Source organism: Phalangium opilio, unplaced genomic scaffold (genome assembly GCF_054372755.1).
Source record: "Phalangium opilio isolate 3A_F unplaced genomic scaffold, DU_Popi_V2 ptg000070l_1, whole genome shotgun sequence".
Lineage (NCBI taxonomy): Eukaryota > Metazoa > Arthropoda > Arachnida > Opiliones > Phalangiidae > Phalangium > Phalangium opilio.
Genome location: NW_028324182.1, coordinates 5,752,571 through 5,775,638, shown reverse-complemented (window position 1 = coordinate 5,775,638; position 23,068 = coordinate 5,752,571). Strand labels below are relative to the sequence as shown.

At 39.0% G+C, this 23,068-nt stretch overlaps 4 protein-coding genes across 5 annotated transcripts; 3 read left to right on the top strand and 1 right to left on the bottom strand.

The window, feature by feature from the left end:
* Positions 1 to 1,162: 1,162 nt before the first annotated feature.
* LOC149661254 (uncharacterized) lies at positions 1,163 to 2,434 on the top strand. Its single transcript, XM_089842723.1, has 6 exons — positions 1,163 to 1,460; positions 1,521 to 1,690; positions 1,798 to 1,908; positions 1,975 to 2,022; positions 2,082 to 2,243; positions 2,302 to 2,434. Exons 1-6 carry the CDS (start codon positions 1,380 to 1,382, stop codon positions 2,432 to 2,434), a joined length of 705 nt encoding a protein of 234 aa, XP_089698849.1. The 5' UTR covers positions 1,163 to 1,379.
* Positions 2,435 to 2,443: 9 nt separating this feature from the next.
* LOC149661253 (dynein heavy chain domain-containing protein 1-like) lies at positions 2,444 to 6,680 on the top strand. Its single transcript, XM_089843774.1, has 15 exons — positions 2,444 to 2,567; positions 2,629 to 3,140; positions 3,234 to 3,455; positions 3,533 to 3,658; positions 3,742 to 3,903; positions 4,129 to 4,230; positions 4,308 to 4,505; positions 4,635 to 4,808; positions 4,882 to 5,253; positions 5,308 to 5,439; positions 5,494 to 5,574; positions 5,643 to 5,831; positions 5,888 to 6,086; positions 6,154 to 6,469; positions 6,524 to 6,680. Exons 1-15 carry the CDS (start codon positions 2,453 to 2,455, stop codon positions 6,678 to 6,680), a joined length of 3,057 nt encoding a protein of 1,018 aa, XP_089699900.1. The 5' UTR covers positions 2,444 to 2,452.
* A 56-nt stretch (positions 6,681 to 6,736) lies between these two features.
* On the top strand, positions 6,737 to 15,514 carry LOC149661252 (uncharacterized). The gene is made up of 26 exons (XM_089842720.1): positions 6,737 to 7,018; positions 7,078 to 7,290; positions 7,356 to 7,478; positions 7,548 to 7,685; positions 7,749 to 8,072; positions 8,130 to 8,318; positions 8,389 to 8,563; positions 8,632 to 8,794; positions 8,859 to 9,140; positions 9,207 to 9,453; positions 9,517 to 9,615; positions 9,693 to 9,876; positions 9,933 to 10,171; positions 10,230 to 10,440; positions 10,500 to 10,764; positions 10,825 to 11,332; positions 11,395 to 11,814; positions 11,880 to 12,197; positions 12,258 to 12,499; positions 12,558 to 13,037; positions 13,104 to 13,784; positions 13,853 to 14,160; positions 14,215 to 14,471; positions 14,537 to 14,900; positions 14,996 to 15,283; positions 15,370 to 15,514. The coding sequence occupies exons 1-26, from the start codon at positions 6,776 to 6,778 to the stop codon at positions 15,405 to 15,407; spliced, it is 6,999 nt and encodes a 2,332-aa protein (XP_089698846.1). The 5' UTR covers positions 6,737 to 6,775; the 3' UTR covers positions 15,408 to 15,514.
* On the bottom strand, positions 15,478 to 22,054 carry LOC149661251 (uncharacterized). Of its 2 annotated transcripts, XM_089842721.1 has the most exons (12): positions 21,859 to 22,054; positions 21,726 to 21,753; positions 21,611 to 21,660; positions 21,475 to 21,543; positions 20,595 to 20,619; positions 20,153 to 20,407; positions 19,601 to 19,740; positions 19,393 to 19,531; positions 19,162 to 19,309; positions 16,105 to 17,782; positions 15,857 to 16,027; positions 15,478 to 15,649 (listed from the first exon to the last, which is right to left on the bottom strand). In XM_089842721.1, the coding sequence occupies exons 1-12, from the start codon at positions 21,922 to 21,924 to the stop codon at positions 15,551 to 15,553; spliced, it is 2,868 nt and encodes a 955-aa protein (XP_089698847.1). In that variant the 5' UTR covers positions 21,925 to 22,054; the 3' UTR covers positions 15,478 to 15,550. The 2 variants fall into 2 exon arrangements, with proteins under 2 accessions (XP_089698847.1, XP_089698848.1); XM_089842722.1 differs by lacking the exons at positions 20,595 to 20,619; positions 21,611 to 21,660; positions 21,726 to 21,753; positions 21,859 to 22,054.
* Positions 22,055 to 23,068: the final 1,014 nt, after the last annotated feature.

The window sequence follows — 23,068 nt, the reverse complement described above, 5'->3', positions numbered from 1 at the left end:
TTCTTTAACTTGTCTTAATATTTATCGAACGCTGCCTCGTAGAGAATTTATATCTCGCAATTCCATTTAATTACCTTTTCAATCTTAATCTTTTGGCCTTATTCGGCGAGTTCATTTGCATAACGTTACCTTGCAATATAGGCCATTTAATTCCCATCGCGTGAGCCGCAATTTTGCCCATAATAACTTGTTCAACCTTCGCGAACCTCCACTTCGTTTTTTTTCTTAAAACGGAAGCCAAAATAGCCGGCCCATTCCACGCATTTTATATTATATTAAAAAGCAATTTTTGCCTTAAATGAAAAGCATTTTTGTTAAAAAAGAAAAAAAATTCGGAATCGTTTTGTATAAAATGAAATTGTTAAAATGTTCAGAGGCCAGGAGAAGAGTTCTGGAGGTTTATGAGTACGAAATTCGACCTCAATTACGGGAAAGGTCGAGCGGGACTACCGCCTTAAAGGAAATGTACCTTCCGGAGGACAACCCAGATTCTCAAGAAGCCTTGACTCATTTGGTCCAAGAATTGGTTTTCTTATTTATCGCGACTTTTCATCAGGATTCGTAAGAAAGTTCGCTTTAAAGTACTACGGACCCTCATTATGGTTCAATTACAATTCCTCCATTTCCTAAACCTCTTATACTTAAAGAATGTCATCTTGGAGAATTTTACTTGAAACTTTACTTCATATTCAACCAGTCTGTCACAGCTTACAAGAATACCCTCAAATCGAACATTACTTAAGACGCGTTCGTTACCACGCTTCAGCACGAGTTGAAAAAACTTTCATGATCAGAGTTTTGGATATCGTTGCCAAATTATTTCCCGACGTATGATCTGCTCCATAAACTTATATCTCGGCCGCTGTAATCAAACTATTAAACGTTTTAGGTAGTGGGGCCAAACGCTAACATGGAAAATACGATGAAATTAGCCAACAGGAACGGATCTCCCGTAAGATAGTTAGCCTTTGTTGGGAACCGTATGGTCGCGCACGTTTTTAATTATCTTTATTCGCGCTTTATTCGTAACTTCAGCGCAGGAAATTATCATTACGAAATTCACCAACAAGGAGAAATGTTTTCAAAGAATCAGCTACAGATATTAGCGATAAAGGTTCTGGAAATTTTAAGTACTTAGACTTAGTTTTTAACTTAAATCGGATATTGTTTAGGGACTGTCCCAAAATCGGCGAGATACACCTCTGTTAAGGATTTTAGCAACAGAATTACCATAAACACAAATCAAGGGGTATGATATCGAATTACCTATTTGTAACCTATAATTTTAATCTCGCGACCTCTGACCCTGTCAGCTTCCATTAACTGGAAAAGACGCGATAGAGTATTTTCGCAAACCAGAACAATCCCAGTCTTGCAAGATGTTTTATTTAATCGAAAAGTCACGACCCCAACTTGACCCCTATGATTTGGTAGTCGTACCTAAGACCAGAGTGGTCCAGGTAAGCTAAGACAGCTTATCGTGAATGTGCTGGTATTATAGAAAATCACCCGTTTAATAGAACCCTCAACCGTACTACTTGGTTACCAAAAGCGAAGTAGTCTTTGTCGACGAAGATGGTACTTCTGAACACTTTAGTCATTTGGAGTGGCTTAGAGACTCCGAAAACTTCCAACTACTTTTATCATTGCCTACTTTCAAACATTTTTTATTAAGAGAGGCTTTTCAACGGTTAGTTTAATCCTAGGGATCGGTCCTTCCTAAATCTTTGTGACCGACCCCTATTACGGTTGCTTAGTGAGTTAATTTGAGTTAACGGGTTTAATTTGATTGATTAGTTGGAGGAATTATAGCGGGGCTATTCACGAACAACGCTGGAAACGCGAATTAACCAGTAATCTATTATTGGCATCGCCGCCTTTAGTCTTACCACTTCAATTCATGATGAGGTAAATTTACCTAAACGAAGTTGTACAGTTATTTAATCGCGGTAAATTCGAAATCCCGAATTTCAGAGCACTGTCTTCCATTTCCGAATTACAAATAATACGCTTAAACGCCGAGTAAGTTAGCACTGCTACATGATTTATTTTTACTATGGTTATTTGAACTATTATTTTAGCGAAGACCCAACGATATACATACAACAAAAGTGTTTAACTTTGAGACCGACCTTAAGTCGAGCCTTGATGGAGGTTCAATCGTCATTAGCCATGGCTAGAACCCAAGTTTTGGCTTCTTTCGATACGTATCGAAAATTTCGAAAACATCCTGCCCTTAGAAAGTGGGTTTATTTCAAAGTGATGTGGAGTTACCCTTGAATGCTTTGACTTCCTTAATAGGTTGAAACAATCTTTATACCTTTCCAAAGAAGACAGTCACAGGAAGAAACATCTCTTGCAATTAGCAAGGCGAGTTTTACTTCCTTACTTTGCCCTAACCAATTTTACGTTATTTGATGAATTATTTGGTTGAGGCAGTAAGGTGGAACGCATGCATAACCTGGCTTACCACAAAACCGCCTCTCACGTTTCCGAACTGTTGGAGAAAAGTTTTACGGCCGCTCAACACGGACCCCCTTTCTCGTGCAGTCTCGCTCTACGAAAAGGTAGATGACCCCCCCTTTTAACCCGTAGGTCTGAGCTGGTAAAATACATACTCGAAATTAGGTATCGATTCGTCCGAAACTGATTTACAAGAGAGAATATTCTTGGAGGCCGATCTAACCCGTTTAAGGGAAAAATTGTCGACCGTGGTTCAAACGTTAACCCACGCTGTGGCTGAAACACTAGTCGAATGCGAAATACGCAATAAACATAACTTGATGTTCGGAGTTGAAACTCAAAACACGCCCAACTTGGGCTCTCCTAATAACCCCGTGGATTCGGTTAACCTTCCCCCGCCTGTGGCTTCGAGTTCATCCGTTACGGTGGACGCTAGCGAAGTTGATTTGCCGGAATGTTTCACGACGTATCATAGCTTTATGTCCCGACTGGCCAAGCAAATCACCGGAAGTCACGTGGTCAAGAGAAACTTGAAGATAATTGACGAGAAACTGGATGCAGCCACTGATTATGTTAATAATTTTATCGAGGAATCCAGTTTGAAAAGTATGGTACGCTTTTTGGAACGCACTGACATGGATCAGTTGAAAAAGTTTCTTAATTCAGACCAGTCACAAGTAGGTCTCGTACTTTCCATTTTTTGTTTAGTGGTTTGAAAAGAACTGACCATAACAATCGTTGGTCATTTAATTTATAACTTGTCGGGTCAGGAAATTGTAGATCAAATTAGTGAATGGAATTTTTTCTTGACGTCAAAACTGCCGGATAGTTTCGTGACGCGACCTCCCGTACTCGTTGTTTCTTGTCGCGGGGTTCGGGAGAAATTGTCCGGTCAATTATCCGTCTTCTTGAGCCGAATCACGGACAACGCCAAACTCTTTGTCATTCAAAAATCGATTCCGCTCAATAGAACCCTTTCTGATATATTGCAAGTACGAAATCAACAAAAGACATACGCCGTACCCTTACAACTATATCACACACACCCCCATTCGAATCATCGCTCTAGGTATTAAAATGGAATGAAAACGCCTCTTGGTCCGAATACATCGATTTCTTTTACAAGTATAACCATAGTCTGGATTCGAGTTTATTGTTAAGAAAAGAAATATATACTTTGGAAACATATTTCTCGGTAAGACGGACAGACCTCGCCTTAAAATAGGTCTGGTTTTCTCGAAGTCCCGTCTCATGGCGGAAATATGTTTTCCCGAATAGGTTTTGTGTTGTTTGCAATCTGATTTGCCCGAAGACGCCGATAAAATTCACAGAGACCTTCATTTCTTGTGGCATAGTTTGCGTTATACTCTCAGACAATGTAAATTGTATTTAGAAAACAACAGGGAGGCAATGTTGACCAGCATGGAAGTAGTGTATAAGGTTCTTTATCATTTAGTAGATTTCGCTCAACGTTTTTTTAATTCTCTTACAAAAATTAATAATTTTCTTGGAATGGTGTGTTTCGAAAAATCTCTTCTCAATAAATTCGCACAATTTGGTTTCTTTTTTATAATTCCGAGTAAATAAGTTTTCAGTTAAAATCGCTTTCGTAGCTAAAACATTCCGAGCTGAACTGTTGTTTAATATAATCTAAAATATTACAAGGCGTCTATGACGGAATTAAACGTATGTCTATCGGAAGTTAGTGATGGTATCTTCGTAAATCCCACGTCTAACGTCGAAGATGTTCAGTTTAATTATAGCCAAGTACGTTAACGGTAGAAACCCAACTCGCAATCGGTGTTAAAGTTTATATTGGTTTTATCGTTGGTTTACTATAAAAGATCTTTCGGAGATTTACCGAATCGTTGGCAGCTTGTGATAAAATACGTCGTTGGAAAACCGACGCACCTGGTTTGAAGTTGAATTTACCAAACACCGAAGCCCTAAACCAGAAATTCGTGGCCAGGGGTGACTTATGGAACGAGTATAGTCAAACGGAGAAAATGAATTCAAAATGGCTCAACATGAATATAACAAATGTACTTGTTTAAAAATAGAGAGTGAATCAATCAATTTTGGCTATTGTTACTTAATTACAATGACTTGATTTGCTAAGTAATTTATCAGTTAATTTAAGGGTTATTTGATAATTGGCATCGTTGTTGTAGGAACTTTTAACAGACGTAGAAATTAATGTCCAAAAATGGCATTCCAAAGCCGATAACCTGTGCAAGTACTTACCAGACCACGATTCGGTACTTGTAGCTTGGCAATCCAAAGTTGACCATTGGAAGAAAGTGTTGCCGTTACTTAGGGACCTGTTAGAGTCTGTCAAAGATGATGTATGTTGCCCAAAATAAACGTCCGGGATTATATAACTTACAAAGGTTAACCGCATCTTTAAAATACATTCAGAATGATTGGATGATAATTCTAAATGGCTTGGGAGCCTCGAGAAATCAGAATTTAGCAATTCAGTGTCCTCCGTCTATTGGAGACCTAATTAATCTGGAGGGTTTCACCACGCACGGAGAATGGGTGGATCGCGTCTGCCAGTTGCTGGCCAGAAGGGAGAAGGTCGAGAAATTAGTCCATAACATTGTCCAGTACTGGTTTTCTTCTAGACTCATTCCAACCAAGAATGGTCCAAGTGAACTTATCTATAAGAGCAAATCCCCGCGAAATCGATTACGTTCTGGAGGGGACAGTCACGGACAAGCTATTAGTCCAGCGAAAGTCGCGACAATTGGGATAATTAATTTGTTGAACTTGTTAACTAAAGTCAAAGTAAGATTAAATAATGTAATTGAGTTAATTTAGTTTAACAGCTTAATTCCGAAGGACGATAAGAATCAACTTGAAACTTATCGAGACATCGTCTTTCACGAGTTACGAGAAAAATTAAACTCGTGTTTATCTCTTCTTAACTCTATCAAAGAAATGTTAAAGATGTGTTACGATTACCAATCAAAGGTAATTTATCCTAAAAAAATGTTGATGCTATATTTAATTATATAATTGTTATAGTTTCAGCTCCTTCAAAAGTATCTTCCTCTTATTAAAATGGACAAAGATGATGGCTTCCTCTTGATCTCTCGTTCGTACGAGGTAATTACGACCCTCACAAGTGTAACTAGTAATTCGTCTCGAGTTAGTTTCAAATTACTCTTTGATAGATCGTCATGGAATGGATAACCATTCACTCTTTTCCAATATGTCACGTGACTATTCCTAAGTTATTTAACACTGAGGAATACCTTTATTCTTGGTTGGAAGTTCACCAAACAGTGTCAGAACATGGGGTTTGTTTTCTATCAGGAAATTACACCCTGATGTCTAAAATAGCCTCATTGGACCTTGAACTAGTAAGTAATTTTTTGTAAGATTTTTGTTGATAATATTCGTAATATTTTCATTTAAGGAATGTCTGTTCACGCAACTCGGCGAGTTTCTGAAAAAAGACTTGTCCAATTTTCCTCGTTTGTATTTGTTATCTGAAGAAGAAAGGCTCGAATTTTATAGCCAGTCTGTTGTATCCTTTTCATCAATTTACGATTCGCCTTACTTAAGACGTTGTTTTCCCGCAATTTCGAAAATTTCGGTAACCAAAGACCCTGTCGGTGAGTATTTGTTTGCTATTAAGTAGCTTGGCATTGTTTCGTTTAAATTGTTAATTATTTTGATCAGGTAACTCTTGGTTACTGCGTCTTCACGGGGATGGTGAGTGTTTAGCTATTCCGGAAGCGCCTGCCACGTCAGCCACTCTGGCCCAATGGCTATCATCATTACAAGTAGCTATTGGTCGGTACTTGCGCAGAACTATATGTCAAGGTGCCAACGAGTTGTACGAGACAACGGATTTCAATAAATTCGTCACGTCAGCTATTGAGTCTGAAAGTTACCCAGTTCAAACTGTTCTTGTCATCGCGGGTTTATGGTGGACTAAGAAATTATCAGATGTTCTTGAATGTGATGGCAATAATGACGTGTTGGAGGAGTTGAAGTAAGTCTGACAATTGCTTCGTTTTAAAGTAAGTAAATTTTTCATTTCTTTTAGTCTTAAGCTTAGTCAGGCTCGAATGTACTTAGTTGCGAAAGCAGGCCAATTTCGTCGCGCCAAAAAGACCTCAATGGCATCCAACTTCAAAATTGAAGGTTTACTTTACCAGTTGGATTATTATCAAAGTGTCATTGAAGGCAAGTTAATTTTTTGATAACCCTAGCTTATTAACTATTTTAAATATTTACGCATGCGCAAATAATAGGCATGGGGCAAATATCGAACGGCGACTTTAAATGGAAAACCGCTATGCAACTTAATCCGGTCAAATCGAGCTCGCATTTGATCGACGATGTGTCCATCTCGATATCGGACAATGTCCAAAAGTATGGCTATGCATACGTCGGACCCTCAGTCGCTGATATGTACACCAAACCAATCTTAGAAAAATCGGCGGTTTTATTGGCTCTAAACATGACACAAGGCCAAATTTGGCCGAAAATTATAAATCACTCTTCATTTACTCAAGAACTTGTGGCGGGAACCGCTAAGGTGCCTAGGTTTAAAATAGTTTCGAAAGTATTTTTGAATTACTAATTTCTGGTCGATAGATCCTGGGTCTTTCTTGTTTTCGATTGATTCCTTGCAATGACGGTAAATACTTGGACCGATTTACGAGGTATTTGACCGCTACCATGATGGATGGTAGTTGGTTAATCCTGGAACCGAGCGGATGTCTTCCAGAGGATTTAGTTTCAGTTCGGTCACACTTAAAACATATAGTTCGTTGTTTGGACATTCACGATTTGAGGTCCAAGAATGATGTATGTTTTTAAAAATGTATCTGGGGTTATACGCGTTACACTTGTACTTGTCTTGTACCATTTAGACGAGTTATTCGGCACCAGTCACTCTTGATTTTAAAGGCGGGACATTATCGGTTCATTCTAGTTTTGTTTTATGCGTGGTTAGCGCCGAGGAAAATGCCTTAATTGAAAAGGATATAAACAGAGTAATTTTCATTTAATTTAGATTAGACTTGAGTATTTCAGTTTCGAAGGGTACTAACGTCTTCTATTAGTTGAGGTTATTGGACGTATGCGAACCCAACTGGAATTTAGTCGTGGAAGCCCAATTACGCGCCATAGGTTTAACTCAAGATTTAGCCCGAGTAAGCCAACAAGTTTGCGTCATTTTGAGACAATATAGGGAAGAAATTGTAAGATTAACTTTAATTAAGTTAAATAAACGTGTTAAGTAAACTGGAATGGAAAAATTTCAGGTGCCAAATAGAAGTTTTCTATCGCAAATTCGTACTTTTATAAAAATGACGCGCCAAAATTTTAATATCCCTGTTGAAAAAGACGTGTCCAACTTGACACAAACTGAAATGGAAAGGATGATCGTAAGAAACGTTTTAATACGTCACTTCCTATCAAACATTAGCGACCAAAGTATTCGTGCCAAATACGAGGCTATGATTAAAGAAGACTTCAAGTCCGATCAATTGGAGACTCAGTCCAATACTGATTGGTTACTTAGAACCAGGATAAAGGAATCTCTATTTGAAATGCGCATTGAAGCCAACGTTACTCTGCTAGACAAGGTTCGTTTTTCTATACTTTTAGATGACCAGGGAAGTGTAATACGGTTAATTCTGTAGTGTGTTGAATTGTACGAGATTTTACTTCATAATCGACTGGTTCTGCTGACGGGTCCACCGGCTTCCGGGAAAACATTGTGTTGTAGAGTTCTGGTACGCGTTTTTAACAATTACGAACATGAAATTGTTCAGGATTCATCAAAAGTGCACTTCGAACACTTGATTCCCGGATCTTGGAGAAGAATCGACGTAAGTAGTTCGGGTTTCTTTAGTTAGCTTCTTTTTTAAACCACGATGAAATCGGATTATACGCGTGTAGTTTGAACGATGGCTTCTCGAGTACAAAAGTACTAGATGGAAACCTGCTACCAAGGAAGAACAGAGTAATTGTTCCGAAAAAGAATGGTTATTGTTAGACGGGGAAGCCGAACATTCCTGGTATAAATCGTCCTCCTTTCGAGACTTTTGTCAGGACTGTTTCCGTTTTGATAAATGTAACATTTAATTGTCTATTAATTAATTTTTGAAGTACTTTTCGGAAAACACTGAACTATTTATTTAGGTTGTCTAATTTTGGAAATCAGCGACGCGATTAAGGATAATGACCCCAGTTTCTTTGATAACTTCGCAGTGGTTAATTTTGGTCAATCGGGGTTAGATTGGACTGCGTTGGTCAACGGGTTTTTAACGCAACTGCCCTTCTTCAACCCAGTGTCCTTAGCTGAGTACGACGAACGGTTCTTTGTTAACTACTTCAGAAAGGTAATATTAAATGACATTTTGTTTCAGAGTGGACAGAATACGATCTTGGCTCTACCAATTGATCCCAAAAGCTAGTCAATTGGCTTTAAGTATGTCAGTTGACTTTAAATCTAGGAATTGGACCGTGTCCGAAAGTAACAGGGCAGTATCAATCTTTCTTAACGTCTATGACGCTGTTTTGCGTAATTTTTATCACTCTGAGGACATTGACGAAGAGAATGGTGCAACTATTCTCGAAGACGAACGCCTTTCAGGACCTTTGGTATATTCTTTACTTTGGAGTTTCGGTGGCTCCATCAATTTTCAGTGGTATGTACTGTCTAAGCGTGAGGCTTTGATTACGAAAAGAGGGTTTTGATTTATGATTGAATTTAGCCAAAAAGATCGCCTCGAATTTGAAAGGCATTTCGGTCAATGTTTGGGTGTCTGTTCACCACCTCTCGACTCATTTTTGCCCAAACACGATGACGTAAACACCCCAAATTACTCGTTATTCGATTATCATTTAATTCCAATTACTGGAAAATGGGAAAAATTAACCAATATGCTAACTTTGGACGTTAGAGGAAAGTTAAAGGGTTCATCGTCTTCCACTAACACTAATTACGTCGGAGAAGGACTGGTTAGCTACCATTGCTTAACTTATTTACTCATTAATTTTAATTAAGTAATTAAACGCGTATAGACAGCGGGAGTCCGATCCATCGTTTCAATTTTAAGGAAGGCCAAAATTCCGACTCTGATAACGGGTGGACACGGAGTTGGAAAAACGGCTTTGCTAAAAGTAAATCTGATTTGTTTGAGACTTTTTTTTTCAATTTAAATACAGTTCTGATGGGAATATTATGGTGGTCCGTTTAGTATTTAGTTTGTGAAGAATGTGATCATAAAATTGACTGCCGGTTTCTGGGCGCGTCAAGCGGTACCACCGCGGAAGACTTTCGTTTGGTTTGCGTTAAAAAATCTTCGGACGAAGACACGGAGGATGACTTGTTCTTCATCATTGACGACTTGCATTTGGCTGGAAAATCTTCCCTACATTCAGGTACGTCCTTATTGGCCTCATTCATGACTTGTTGCGCCTAACGGTATAAATTTCAGGAGACTCGGATCCCAGAGAATGGATTCGTAGCGCACTAACTGATCCTAGCGTTTGTCTGACCGTTTCGGCTACTTCAGACGCTCTTTGGTCACCCAGGCTGATGAGACAGTTAGTAAAGATTCATCTACCAGCACCTGATGTGAATTTATTGACTAGTTGTTACGGGAAGGCACTGGATTACTGGTTGACCCCGTCTACCAGAGGCAACGCGCTTCTAGCAGCCCTTAGTGTCACTCAGGTGGGTCACATCCTCTTAAATACCAAGTGCCTTTAAGAACGTGCATATCTTCGCGAAGGCTTTGATTGAAGCCACGGTAGATTTTCACCATGCATTTCTTGAGAAAATTCGAGCTTCCTCTAAGTACTTGTACTCGTGGCAACATGTCCATCGTGTGTTTAAGAAACTAATTACTGTGGACGCAACCTCGGAGAACTCTAGTTCAGTTCCGATTCCCGCAATCTGGTGTTTAGTTGTCGAATGTGTTTACGCGTCCACTGCCTCGAGGGGTAACTAAATTCTGATGTTATTGTTAAGAGTATGACCAATAACGACTGATCGTATTCAGGACAGGAATGGAACGACCAGTTATGGTCCATAATTAAGAAGATCGCCGTTACTAGATTCGCAAAGTCCAAAACACCTAGTCACTTACCTTATCCTAACTCGCCCGCTACTAATACTTACGTCACAAGGGATAGAAATTTAACAAGTTCAAATAAAGATGAGTTTGTAAAAAGTCTGGACATTACTAAAGATAATTTTGTTCTGGTTCCTGATGTCTACTCTAAAAGGATGGTGTTTAAGCCTAAGACATCATCTAATTTATTCAAGTTAGTTATTTATTTTGCTTTCTTCTTTTTGGAAACGTAACAAATTAATTTCTTCTTAAGCTATGATGGGAACTTATTTCTACCATCGGAACAAGTTACCATCTCCCGTTTAACCCGGTCATTGGTATTTCCGGACGGACACGCCATACTAACCAGCGAAGATCGATGGGTTGGTAAAGAAACGTGCACTATTGGTGTCGCGAAACTTTTATCATGTCATACGGTGACCATTAACCATCCGGCGGATCAATTGAACTTAAAAGAAAACTCAGATGACTCAGATTCTCTTTTATTGGATCAATGTTCTAACGTTCTCTATTGGGATAACTTATGGAAGATATCTACGCGTTCCAGGACAGCCACAAAAAGCGGTAAATTGCCGTCACTTAGGGTTAATTCGAAGGATGCGTCGTACAAACAATGGAGTCCTGTTAAGTCATTTGCACCTAAGTCGGGAATACCGGTTCTGATTGGTAAAGAGGGAAAGCGATTGAAAAGTTCAAAGAAGCCGCTTGAAAAAGAGATGGTCAAACAGGGCGAGAAAGGTGATTCTTCCGTGATATCCAAAGTAAGTTTTGCATGTTAACAGCCAACTACTTCAGATAGTATAAAGTACTTAATCGCTTGTAGTTACAAGAATGTCTTCATAAAGCTGGCGTCAAGGGTGACCCGGTTATACTTATTGTCAACTTAACCTCGATGGATAGGGGTGACCCTTCTCTTAATTGGTTACTGGACACTCTTCAATCTTTGATCATCCACGGGGATTGTAATTGGTTGAGAACTTTGCGGAATAATGACCACGTCCTGCATTATATGCAGCTCTTATTCCTGTCCGAGCACGAGCGGGATCGTAATTTCCTTTACTCTCGATTCGTTAGTCGCGTTCAAAAGAACTTGCGTGTTCTCATATGTGTCCAGACGAAAGTACTTGGAAAAATATTGGAGGTTTTCCCATTTACATCGCATATTAGTGGGTTAGTGTCCGTGGAATCTTGGAAGAACAACGATTGGATTCAATACACTAGTATTTGCAGTCGCAACCTACAGGTAGGCACTCGGAACCCTAAATATTTAATCTTAATTAAGACTAATTTAACTTACATCACGTCTAGAATAATTTAGACGAAATGATGCCTAAGTTCTTGAGCAAAGTACACCAGCAAATGATGTTCAAGTTGGGACATAATTTGCACCCGTCTCACTTAGCGCGAGCCTTGCACTGGTGCTCCTATTTGCTAAGTTATTTGGAAAACTCTAATTGCGATACACACGCTTGGAAAAAAGGTCTGGACGAATTGTCCGTCATCCGCTCTACCCTCGATGGGCTGGATCGACGGTTGGACCCTTTACAAGAAGAACAACGTCAACTTGATTCCAAATTAGAGTTTTGCGAAGATTCAATCGTGGCTTGTGAGGAAGAATACGCTTTGGTAAGTAATTGGGATTACTTTTGGTTGACGCGTCAATACTCGGGTTTAATTTACGGTTAGTTGCAAGAACATTGCGCTACTTTCGAGGAAGATCTCCGCCAGTTTAAGGAACAATTGGAAGAAGCCCAAACAGAAACGAGAAGACTTTTACGCGATTCACAACCAGTTTACCAATCGGCTTTGAACCAATTATTAATGCTCATTCCGTCGCGTCTACAAGAACTTAAAAGTTACCGAGCACCACCACCCGCGGTTACTAAAGTATTAGGGGCGTTTTGTTTGTTGTTCAAGATACCTCAAAAGTAAGTGACGTATTCTCGTATTCAATTGATAGATTCTCATTTTTCGCGCATTTAAAAGTTTCGACAGCGCCAAGCAATACATTATGTCGGAATACCTCCCAGCGCTTCTACAACAATTCAATTGGGAGAGTGTTCCCGAGGAAGTTTACTCCGAACTTAGTAAGATAGTCGAGGAACCTTCACTTAGTGTGGAGATGGTGGCGCAATCGAGCGAAGCCGCGGCAGCACTCTGGAGATGGATTCGGGCTGTTCATAACTTCTTGCAAATTAAGTACACACACAAGGAACTTTACGGGGAAATGATGGAGTCTCAATCTTTGATCAAGGAACGCGAGGACGCTCTTAAAAGAGATAGAAGTACTTTGGAAGCCGTTGAAAATGAACTGAACAGTCGACGTCAAGAACTTCAGGATTTGGAGACCATTCGAACTGGAATTGGAGAAAAAATTGGATCCCTTCAACAAGAAGCGGAAATATTGAGACAACTCTTATACGCCGTTAGATGGTCCGAAGACAGATGGACTCTGCAGTGTCAAAAGTAAGAACCACCATCTTATTTGATTATTTTCTATCTGCGTTAAGCCTTGACCCACCGGTAATTCAGGAAAAACAAACCTTCCACGGAGTCGTTGTTGGGTTTTGTAGTCAACTTGGTCTATAGTGGCTTACGCCATGATGACGAAGACTTTGACGCGTTACTTAAACAGAGTGGCTTTGATTCGGCAACGCATAACGCGGTGACTGATTTCATTTTATCGGGAGACGTGAAATCGTTCTTGATGACGGAGGGGATTCCTTCGGATACGGAAACAATGTCATCTTTCCTCGCCTTCACTTTGCACTTGAAACGTCTCAGTCCGTGGAACTGCGTTCTCTTACAAGATCCGTACGATTATGCTACAAAATGGACCCAATTGGCTTGGGATTTGATTTCCCGGCAAGATGTCGACAACGTACCAACTGAGTTGAATTTGGTAACCTTCAACGGGGATGACGCTAATCTACTGGAGTTATATCGGGAATTGGATTCATCCCACGGAACGATTGTCCTAATTCAGGACGTTGAATACTTGGACGCTGCTGAACTTGAATCTGTTATTAAATCCACTAAGAATCGCACTTTGCTGTCGACCAAGTTGAATTACCATCTTTTGGATGGCTTTCCGAAGTCGTTCTACGAACTTCCGGTTATCGAAATTGGTTGTACCGGAAGTAAAGGCTTAGTTGAAGTTTTAACTCATAAATTATTACAAGCGAGACATCCAACCCTATTCCGCCAAATCAGGTAAGTTTTATATTTTCGTGGTAATTATCGCGATTGTCCTCAACTGTGATATATCAATAAATATCAAGAGAGTTGGAGGACTTGAGAGCAGTCAAGTGCCAAGAAGCAGAGAGAGCGGAAGAAGAAGTTATTGCTTCTTTGCAAAGTAACTCGTGGACTTTAGAGCGATTAGAAGAGATTAGCAAGAGACAGGACCAATTAGCCATCAGAGTTAGCAAGCTAGAAACGGAAATAGAACTCGAATTGTCCCCGCATAAGGAAGCGGCTCGTAGGATCATTATTGTAGCTAACCACGTGTATCCTCACGTCAGTAGTCAAGTTCCCGGACTTAAGCTCTCCCCCACTTGGATATTTGACAGGGCATGTGACACTAAATGTAAGTAATTAAATATTTTAAAGGTAGATAGACCTATAAAAGGGATATCTTTAGATGACGATGATCTTGAGGTCAAATCTAATGCTAACACGAATGCGGTTATATCTCAACGACATTTTTGGGCTGTTTTCTGTAACCTAACAAATTTCTTGGACGTCCAAAGAATGGAGGACCTTATTTACCAATTAGCCTTAGAAATCGCGAAAGATATGGGCCAAATCGAACCCGAGGAAAAACGAGCGTTAATAGACAATCATTATAATGTCCAACAAGTCGATAATGGAGATAAACCGACCTGGTTAACCACGCAGGTATTTATAATCGGTACTTTCACTTATCGAACATTTAATACATAAAATTGTTTATGTATCTATAGGAGTGGAGTAGAATCAACAGTTTGGTTAGTGTATTCCCTGCTGAATTCGTTAAAGACTTAAAGGGGTCCGTGTCATCGGAAGGTGGTCAATATCTCTGGAAAGCCTATTGCGACGAACCTTTCTCTCCAACCACTTTCCCTCCGTTGAAAATTAAGGAACAGCTAACCCTAACGCAAAATGCCTTGTTAAAAAGCGCTCTGTGTTCTAAACAGACCAGTCAGATCCGATGGACATTGTCCTCCATATTCCTGGGTTCTATGGTGGAACAGTGTCACGAATACTTGATATCCGGAGCCTGTAGGACAAACTTGAAGACATTCATACGAGATCCTATCCTCAACATTATTATTCTGTACTTCGACGGTAAGTGAATCAATCAAATAAAAAAGTACTTATTTCTCGCATTGATAAACTATTGTAATTGCCTTAACGTGTTGTGAATGAAATTTTCATTCAAGGTAAATACAACGGGGAAAGTAAGAGTCCAGCTGACGATATTATATCGTTGCAACGTGACGCCAACGTCATGGTATTTAGTTGCAAGAAGGGCGACAGATGGACTGGGGCGTTAATGTCCGCGATTGAGAAAACTACCGCGGAAGGGCTATGGTTATTGATAGAGGAACCAGAAAATTTAACATGGACTGCCAAACTAACAAGGACAATTCGTAAAGCCTTGAAACGAGCTCCTACCGATTTCAAGATCTGGTTTTTAGTGGATATCAATCGGGAGTCAAATCTTCCAGGTAAGTCAAACAATTTAGTACTTAGAAGCGTACAAGGACCCTATTTGTCTTGAAATCCTATACAGACTGTTCTTGTATGTTTTTAGCTTTCGCGGACGCATTTGCAAAGGTAATGGTATGGTAATTTTCCATCAAAACAGAATGATGAACTTTGTTAATGTATAATGTAAAAAACTACAGAAAGAACTTCAAAATTTTTAATGCATAAAGGTATAATTTTTATTTGTGAAAATGAAGTAAACAATGAAACGTTTATATTGTACAAAACTAAATTGATTTATGTAAATCAATAATTTCGATGTTTTTATCAACTGTACTCAAGGATGGTACTGGTACCACTTTATCACCAATTACTTCTTTCAGATCCTATATAGTTAAAAATGTTAACCTTCCATGCTACCACTTAAAAAATATGCCGTTTTCTATTGAGTAATTTTATTGGATTGAGAATGAGTTTCCTTTAAAATGTATTATTCTTTTATTAAGTCTCCTGATTTATTGCTCCATGGTGGTAGATAACTAGCAGCCATGTTAGCAGCCAATGGAAAACGGCGTTACAAAATTGAATCCTACTTTCTGGCGGCTCTCGCCATTGTTCTCCTTGTCTACCTCATTGACAACTATTGGGCTACTTGTGGTCAATTTTCCCGATGTTTCTTTGTACTTATCAAGTAATAACGTCAAATTAGTAATAATTTTACCAGCAACACTAGCATCATCATCAGTTTTAATTTCGCACGTTGCCTGAAAAGTGAATATAACACTCGCGTAAAATAATAGACGAAAAAGAGGCCATTTACAAAACTTAAGCCTTGGCTTACCAAATCATCGAGAATTTGTTGAAATCCTTTTTTCTCGGTAAGTTGTCCATCGCTGCCCAAAAGGGGTATACTTTGATTCTTAGAACTTATAAAGTTGTAACGGGTAGGCCCATTAGGAATACTTGGCGTTGCAAGTAATGATTCTCCATTAGTTTTGCCAAGTATGGGGATTATACTAGGCCTTGTCGATGGTGGGGGTCCCAAGAGAGAGTCTTTAGGGGTTTCGAGTAAGGCTTGAACCGATGAACTAGGATTACCACCTGGTTTAGTTGGTGCACATGTTGTAGTTTGCCCAATGACTCCGATTAATGGTGTTGGAAGTATGGCGGATGTGTTTTGACTAGATATAATGGGATTGATATTGTTGGAAGTAGTTCCGTCCTGGCTTACCGTCGTGGATAATTGATTTGTGGGAAGACCTTGAGATAATGGTTGATTTGTAATTAATCCCTGGTTCATTAAAGCCGACGATGCTTGTGGCGTCATTGAGTAAGCGTTTGTATTGGCTCCATATCTTTGGTTCATCAAAGGATCTTGCCCAATCATGTTTGGATTTGTCATTGTTCCTTGTCCCATCATGTTTTGGTTCGTCATAGTCCCTTGTCCCTTCATATTCTGGTTCACCATAGTTCCTTGTCCCATCATATTCTGGTTCGTCATAGTTCCTTGTCCCATCATATTCTGGTTCGTCATAGTTCCTTGTCCCATCATATTCTGGTTCGCCATAGTTCCTTGGGCCATCATATTCTGGTTCATCATTGTTCCTTGTCCCATCATATTCTGGTTCATCATAGTTCCTTGGGCCATCATATTGGGATTCATCAACTGTCCTTGTCCCATCATACTGGAATTCATTTGTCCTTGCCCCATCATACCAGTGTTCATCATTTGTCCTTGCCCCATCATACCAGTGTTCATCATTTGTCCTTGCCCCATCATACCAGTGTTCATCATTTGTCCCTGACCCATCATACCAGGATTCATCATTTGTCCCTGACCCATCATACCAGGATTCATCATTTGTCCTTGACCCATCATACCAGGATTCATCATCTGTCCTTGTCCCATCATACCAGGGTTCATCATTTGTCCTTGCCCCATCATACCAGGATTCATCATTTGTCCCTGACCCATCATACTAGGATTCATCATATTTCCATGTCCCATCATACTCTGATTCATAGTTGTTTCTGTAGGGTTAAGTAGTCCTTGTCCCGCATTTGTAGGTAAAGGGGCCACACCAAGTATCGGTTGGTTAGTGGTAGCAGGGGCTGGTCCCAATAAGGGTGCGCTGTCTGGGGCTTGTCCAAGAATAGGTTGATTATCATTGCTTGTTGATGGCGCTTGTCCCAAGATTGGTTCATTGGGTTTGGTAACGGTGGAGGAGGAAACTAATTCCGGATTTATGGGAGGTGTAGGTCTTGCCTGGTTGAAGTTGGTATTCATTACTGGCTGACCCATTGGGTTCATTTGACCATAATATGGTTGATAAAATTGGTTTTGATAGTATGTCCCCATTTGGTCTGGGTTCATTTGGTTATAGCCTTGCATATTGGGGTAATTGTTGAAATTATTTCCGGGCCAATAGTTATTGGGCATATTGGCCATGCCACTCCCAAAAGTGACTGTGTTTGTAACTGGGCCCTTAGCGATAGTGTTCATTTTATTTTCGGGTTTTCTATAGAAAATACGCGTGTCTTTAAAATATTTTAAACTATCCAATTATTCTAATGTTGTGAAAGTGCATTACATTGCAGCTTTGTCTCTCTTAAATATTGCTCTTATGGGCAAACTAGCTCTCAGCCAATTATATTATATCAGAAGGGGATAATAGTAGAAGGATGACACTCTGTATCCTCCTAATGCTTTAGTTGTGTAACGTCATTCTTCCCAGGCTCACCCTTTTAGTTTGCTTTCCCGCTCATCAAACTACAAATGGGCATCGCACCGTAAGGTGAATTCTATAATTGTTTGGCACTAAATCCCCAGCAATCATCCCACAAACATCGTCTTGACGTGGGACAAAATGCACAAGCGCGTCTTGCCAAATATTTAAGCGCTAATAGAGTAATGATGAGGGAACTATTTATCGCGTATGTGATTCGGTTTAGTAACCTTGCTCTAAATGTTCCGATGTTGGGAAGAGTGACGTTACACTTACCTCGCTTTGTGGTACACTTCTCTCGAAGAGAAGTATTATATACTTCTGATTATATTAAATTACCCTATTGAAGATAAGAGGGGCTCTGGATTAGGCTTAAGATTGTGTGTCTACGATAATCTTTACAGCGAGTAGCTTGCCTCCGTGAGCGCGGATCGAGTGGTCTGTGGTCTTAGAACGGCCCAAAATCAGCCTACTCACAACTTATAGCGTTTTCCTTTGGGTCCTCGCGGAGCGCTCCCAAGGAGCAATAAAAATGGTAGTAGTAGTTTCCAGCTTTGTTAAAGACTGTTTTTGAAGAATAGGATCTCCTTGTTTTATTCCTCCATGGGAGCGCTCCGCGAGGACCCAAAGGAAACCGCTATCAGAGAGAATTTAGAAGGGGAGTGGAATGTAGCGCAACGTCGTCTGCTAAACGTTATCTAGGCAGGTCGACTTCCGGTATGATGCGTTTGTAACAGAGAGATTTTAGAACATGTGACCGGAAACTCGCCTACCCCAAAAAGCTCAACGCGACATCTTGTTTGGGCGTCATCACGTTTAATAGTCTCAAAGGGGGGCCTTCCACTCCTCTTCTAAATTCTCTCTGCCGCTATAAGCTAAATCAGTATCCCTTCACATTGAAAAAATAGATCCCCACGTGAACTTTCTAGTACATACCTAAGCAGACGACGTTATAACAAAACTCTATTCTCGCGGAGAAAGATTGGAGCACACGTGCAATTTTACAAGAAAATATTAATGCGCGTGTACTATTTTTTAACTGCTTCTAAGGGTATAGGAGCAAGGGTCAATTTAAATCCTATTGCATCGCTTTTGGCGCCGTATTACGCGTAATTATTATGAATTAAGTTGATTAAAGAAAAGGAAAACTATTATTAAAAAGGTATAGTTACCCCAAAATTCCTCTTTTTTTCTTGCGCTCTTTATTATTTAGGGTATTGGCATTTTCCACAGTGAAAGGCCTTTTCTGAACACTCTTCTCATTTTCTTTCATCTTTTCTCTCAATGTTTGATAGTTTTTAGAGTCAGGATGCTTTGTAACTGCAATTAAATTGAAATAATATTCAAATAAGATTTCAATTAAAATAAATAATTCAAAGTGTATTAACTATTAAAGTACTTACCATCACTATCAATGACAATGGGCATAAAACCACGTCCAAATTCAGTTTCTAATTCAACTATTGTGTTTAACATAGCTCTGCCCACGTTATATGATGGCAGATTGGTTATTGAGCTGTATTTTTCCATGTTTTTACTTTGCTATTGCGAAATTAAAAGATTTATGCATTTAGTCTAAAATTTTAGGCCTAAAATTAAATTGTAACTTACAATGTAATTCATTCTGTGACTTCTTCCTTTCAGATGATTGATTAAATTAGCATCAGCCATATCGGATTTACATAATTGGCATTCGTAATATGGAGGCATTTCTCCCGTTGCAATATGATGTTCAACAACATTTTCTAAACCTAAGGCAACAACTCGGTAAGCGAGTTTTAATGACCTTTTTTGAAGAATAGCCCCTGCTCTTCCAAACTTAATAAATCATATACCAAATGAAAGCTTACGCCTTCCTCTATTCATTGCACACCATTATAGTGAGCGCAAACAATAATTAACATTAAAAAATTAATTATATATATAGCAGTGCCAAAGGCTTTGCCACGACTCGCTGTTAGGTTAGGTTAGGTTTGGTGCGTTTTGTATTTTTAAAAATGCGATTTTAATGTTAATTATTGTTTGCGCTCACTATAATTGTGTGCAATGAATAGAGGAAGGCGTAAGCTTTCATTTGGTATATGATTTATTAAGTTTGGAAGAGCAGGGGCTATTCTTCAATTTTGCCGAAATTTTTTTTTAAATTAATTAATTTCAACTGACCAACAATCGGTTCAACAAGAGAAGTTAATTTTTCTTGCATAGTTAAATAAGGATAGGCGGCTTTGGGAACTTGAGTTTTATTAGGAATGGGTACGCTTTGATTGTTAGCGGTGTTTTCTTTTTCCAATGGATTAATTTCCTCATTTGTTTCAACATCCCATATTTCCATACAGTCAACCTGAAAATCTTCTTTAATCTTTCCCGTTGAGGTTGCAGTTGCATTTTTCTTGTATTTGCTTTCGACAAATTCCCCCTCTGTTAAATTTATTTACCATTTATTTAATTTTAATTTAATATTATAGTTTATAAGTTAATACTTCAGTATAAAACATTAGGCCTAATTAAAGTATGAATTTATGCCTAATATAAGGTAATTTTAATTTAAATACTTTACCCACTATCCAAGTTAACAATAAAAACTTGTCAAAATGCGTTAACTTACCACCAGTCTTGGCAAAGTTGAAATTCTGCAAAATCGAAATAATTTTTACGTAATATTAAATGAGGCTAGAAGGTTTTTAATTAAGTTAACTTAAAATTTATAGCTCTAATAGATTTAATTTCAATTAAAATAATAATAATAATAATAACAGAAGTGCGATTAGACTAGAAGTACTGAGCTAACCAAATTCTTCACTCGGCGAAAGTGAATATTCTTGATAAGACACCAACGGTTGGCCCTCTGGTAGCGGTTTCTAAATTTCCCCTCCAAAACGTGAGACGCTCGCGGCGGTAGACGGCCGAACTAGATTCAAGCACCCGCGTCCGTGATCCGCGGCTTTAGGTTGAGGGGAAGGGGGTAAGAAATGTTTTTGGAACTCGACCAATTTTTTTCTCTCTAGTGTAGGCGCGATTGAAGCGGCATAAAATCCTCAAATTTGTTCACTAATGCCAGGATCTACTACAAATGCTAGAGCTCTTTACTTCTAATCTCATCTTACTTCTGATAATAATAATAACTTCTTAAATACCTTGAAAATATTAGCACAATCTCTAAAGAGTTAAAAAACCCGCAAATATCGGAGATTTTACAAAAAAACATTAATTTAATTTAATTTAATTTTAGTTTAAACTTAAGGAAATTCATTTGGAGGGCTTAAGGGTTTTTTTTTTTCGCCAATTATTTCAAAAGGCCTACTTAGCCCCTGGAGTAGGCCATTTAATTGGCTAACCCAGGTTTTTAAACCTCGGTAATTTAAGTTAATTAGGGAGGGATTTAACGCTAAATTAAAAATTTAGCACCCATTCTTTCAAACATGCAAAATAACAGTGTGCCTAGCTATAGAGTTAAGAATTAGTTTTAGCCTTATTTTTTGACAAACCTGCTCGTGTCTATTTCCATCCATATGATTTTGGGCCCCGTGAAGACCAATTATAACGCACTTGCAAACCTGTTAATTAAACCTAATCTCATTTGAATCGCAATTTTAATTATATTAAATTAGAGAAAAACTTTACATTGCAACGAAATTTCCAATCAGCATGAGATAGGTTAAGTCTTTCATCCTCTGCATTAAATAAATAAATAAATAGAGATTACCCTTTCATATAAATCTACTTATAATTAATTTACCTCCGGATAACAGATGAATATCAGACTCCTATAAAAATTAAATGCCCATGAATTATATATCTTCCCACTATTGATTTTATTTTTATCTAGGCCGACTAGAAATATAAATTGAGACCAAGGCCCTATTTATTACCAGGAAAACGCCGATTCTCTCTTGCACAATCGCGTCTTCAAACTTTAATCCAGGATCGAACTTCATTGTAAATTGATTAACTCTTAATTAACTCGTATTAGCACCTTCGAAAATGACCACAAGTGATACAAGACGATGTAGTCGGGAACGCGCCTTTTTGATGTAGTTTGTTAGATTCCCGCTAGGGGCGTTAGAATCGTGGAAAGCTGAGTTTTCTCCAAATGTTAGTACTTCACCGCCAAATTCAATCACCTATAGGGCCTATTAAAACAGAGGTTAACTTATTTTAGTGATAATTTCACGTCTCTAGGTATAATGTTTGTTTAGCCAATAGAAAATGCCCTCGTTAAATGACTTAACTACATTCCTAATGAAGAAGTGTCACTTTAATGTCTTTTTAAGGATAATCCGTGTAAGTGAATTCAAAGTTAGCCTTAGTTTTTCGGCCACTTTCGAACCCTGCATGCTCAAGCTGAACCCCAAGCCGATTATTTTTGGGGAAATTTGCATAATCACCAGGTTTAAAGTTCCCCCTCTTCTCGCAGTATAGAACATTCCAAATAATACAATGGCCCTCTTTGTGACTTTGTCCGGTGTTCCGTCTATGGGACCCTTAAGGGTGTAATGAGGTTCTTCGGCAGCTGCGGGGCAGACCCGGGCTAGGGGCTGCTGTACAGTGAGTGCCACGAGTACTTTGTTTGTCCGTTGGCAACATTTTTGCCCCATCTCTCACTGTAAACCGAATCTCTATGCTAATTTATTCCCATTTCCGGTGGCCGCACGTGGACAGACTTTGCGATTGCGCCATCGTTACACGTGACCAATATCGTTGACCCGTTGCTATGTAAAATCCCGTGTCATTTTTCTACAAAAGAAATCGATGAAACCCATGATTTATTAATTTTCATTTCATAATTAAATTAACAATACGAGTTGGGATGGGAGCTAGTTTCGGATCTTGTTTCTCCATAAGTTCATAAGATATGTTCCATAAGTTTGTCATTGGTTACTGAGAGCTTGTCATGAAGTGACGTAGGACATAGATTCTCTAACGGTTCTGACCCTGAAAGGTCACACCCTTCTATATCTTACTGTAGTTTCATCCCCCTAACGGTTGGAAACAGTATTCTACGCGCAAAAATGCCAACCAGAGAGGGGCTGCGTGACGTCAGACTATCTCTTCCCCCTAGCCAGTTGTTAGCTCCCTATA

What these genes read in the sequence shown, in the direction of transcription:
- LOC149661254 (XM_089842723.1), top strand. Translation starts at nt 1,380, where the DNA reads ATGTTTTATTTAATCGAAAAGTCACGACCCCAACTTGACCCCTATGAT. An exon ending in CTAAGACCAGAGTGGTCCAG is followed by an intron (nt 1,461 to 1,520) that starts GTAAGCTAAGAC and finishes CCCGTTTAATAG; the next exon opens with AACCCTCAACCGTACTACTT. An exon ending in CCACTTCAATTCATGATGAG is followed by an intron (nt 1,909 to 1,974) that starts GTAAATTTACCT and finishes CCCGAATTTCAG; the next exon opens with AGCACTGTCTTCCATTTCCG.
- LOC149661253 (XM_089843774.1), top strand. Translation starts at nt 2,453, where the DNA reads ATGCATAACCTGGCTTACCACAAAACCGCCTCTCACGTTTCCGAACTG. An exon ending in CTTTGGAAACATATTTCTCG is followed by an intron (nt 3,659 to 3,741) that starts GTAAGACGGACA and finishes TTTCCCGAATAG; the next exon opens with GTTTTGTGTTGTTTGCAATC. An exon ending in TGATCTCTCGTTCGTACGAG is followed by an intron (nt 5,575 to 5,642) that starts GTAATTACGACC and finishes ACTCTTTGATAG; the next exon opens with ATCGTCATGGAATGGATAAC.
- LOC149661252 (XM_089842720.1), top strand. Translation starts at nt 6,776, where the DNA reads ATGCAACTTAATCCGGTCAAATCGAGCTCGCATTTGATCGACGATGTG. An exon ending in TTGTGGCGGGAACCGCTAAG is followed by an intron (nt 7,019 to 7,077) that starts GTGCCTAGGTTT and finishes TCTGGTCGATAG; the next exon opens with ATCCTGGGTCTTTCTTGTTT. An exon ending in AAAATCTTCCCTACATTCAG is followed by an intron (nt 9,877 to 9,932) that starts GTACGTCCTTAT and finishes TATAAATTTCAG; the next exon opens with GAGACTCGGATCCCAGAGAA.
- LOC149661251 (XM_089842721.1), bottom strand. Translation starts at nt 21,924, where the DNA reads ATGAAGTTCGATCCTGGATTAAAGTTTGAAGACGCGATTGTGCAAGAG. An exon ending in TCTTGTTGAACCGATTGTTG is followed by an intron (nt 19,741 to 20,152) that starts GTCAGTTGAAAT and finishes TTGTTGCCTTAG; the next exon opens with GTTTAGAAAATGTTGTTGAA. An exon ending in GTCACAGAATGAATTACATT is followed by an intron (nt 19,532 to 19,600) that starts GTAAGTTACAAT and finishes ATTTCGCAATAG; the next exon opens with CAAAGTAAAAACATGGAAAA.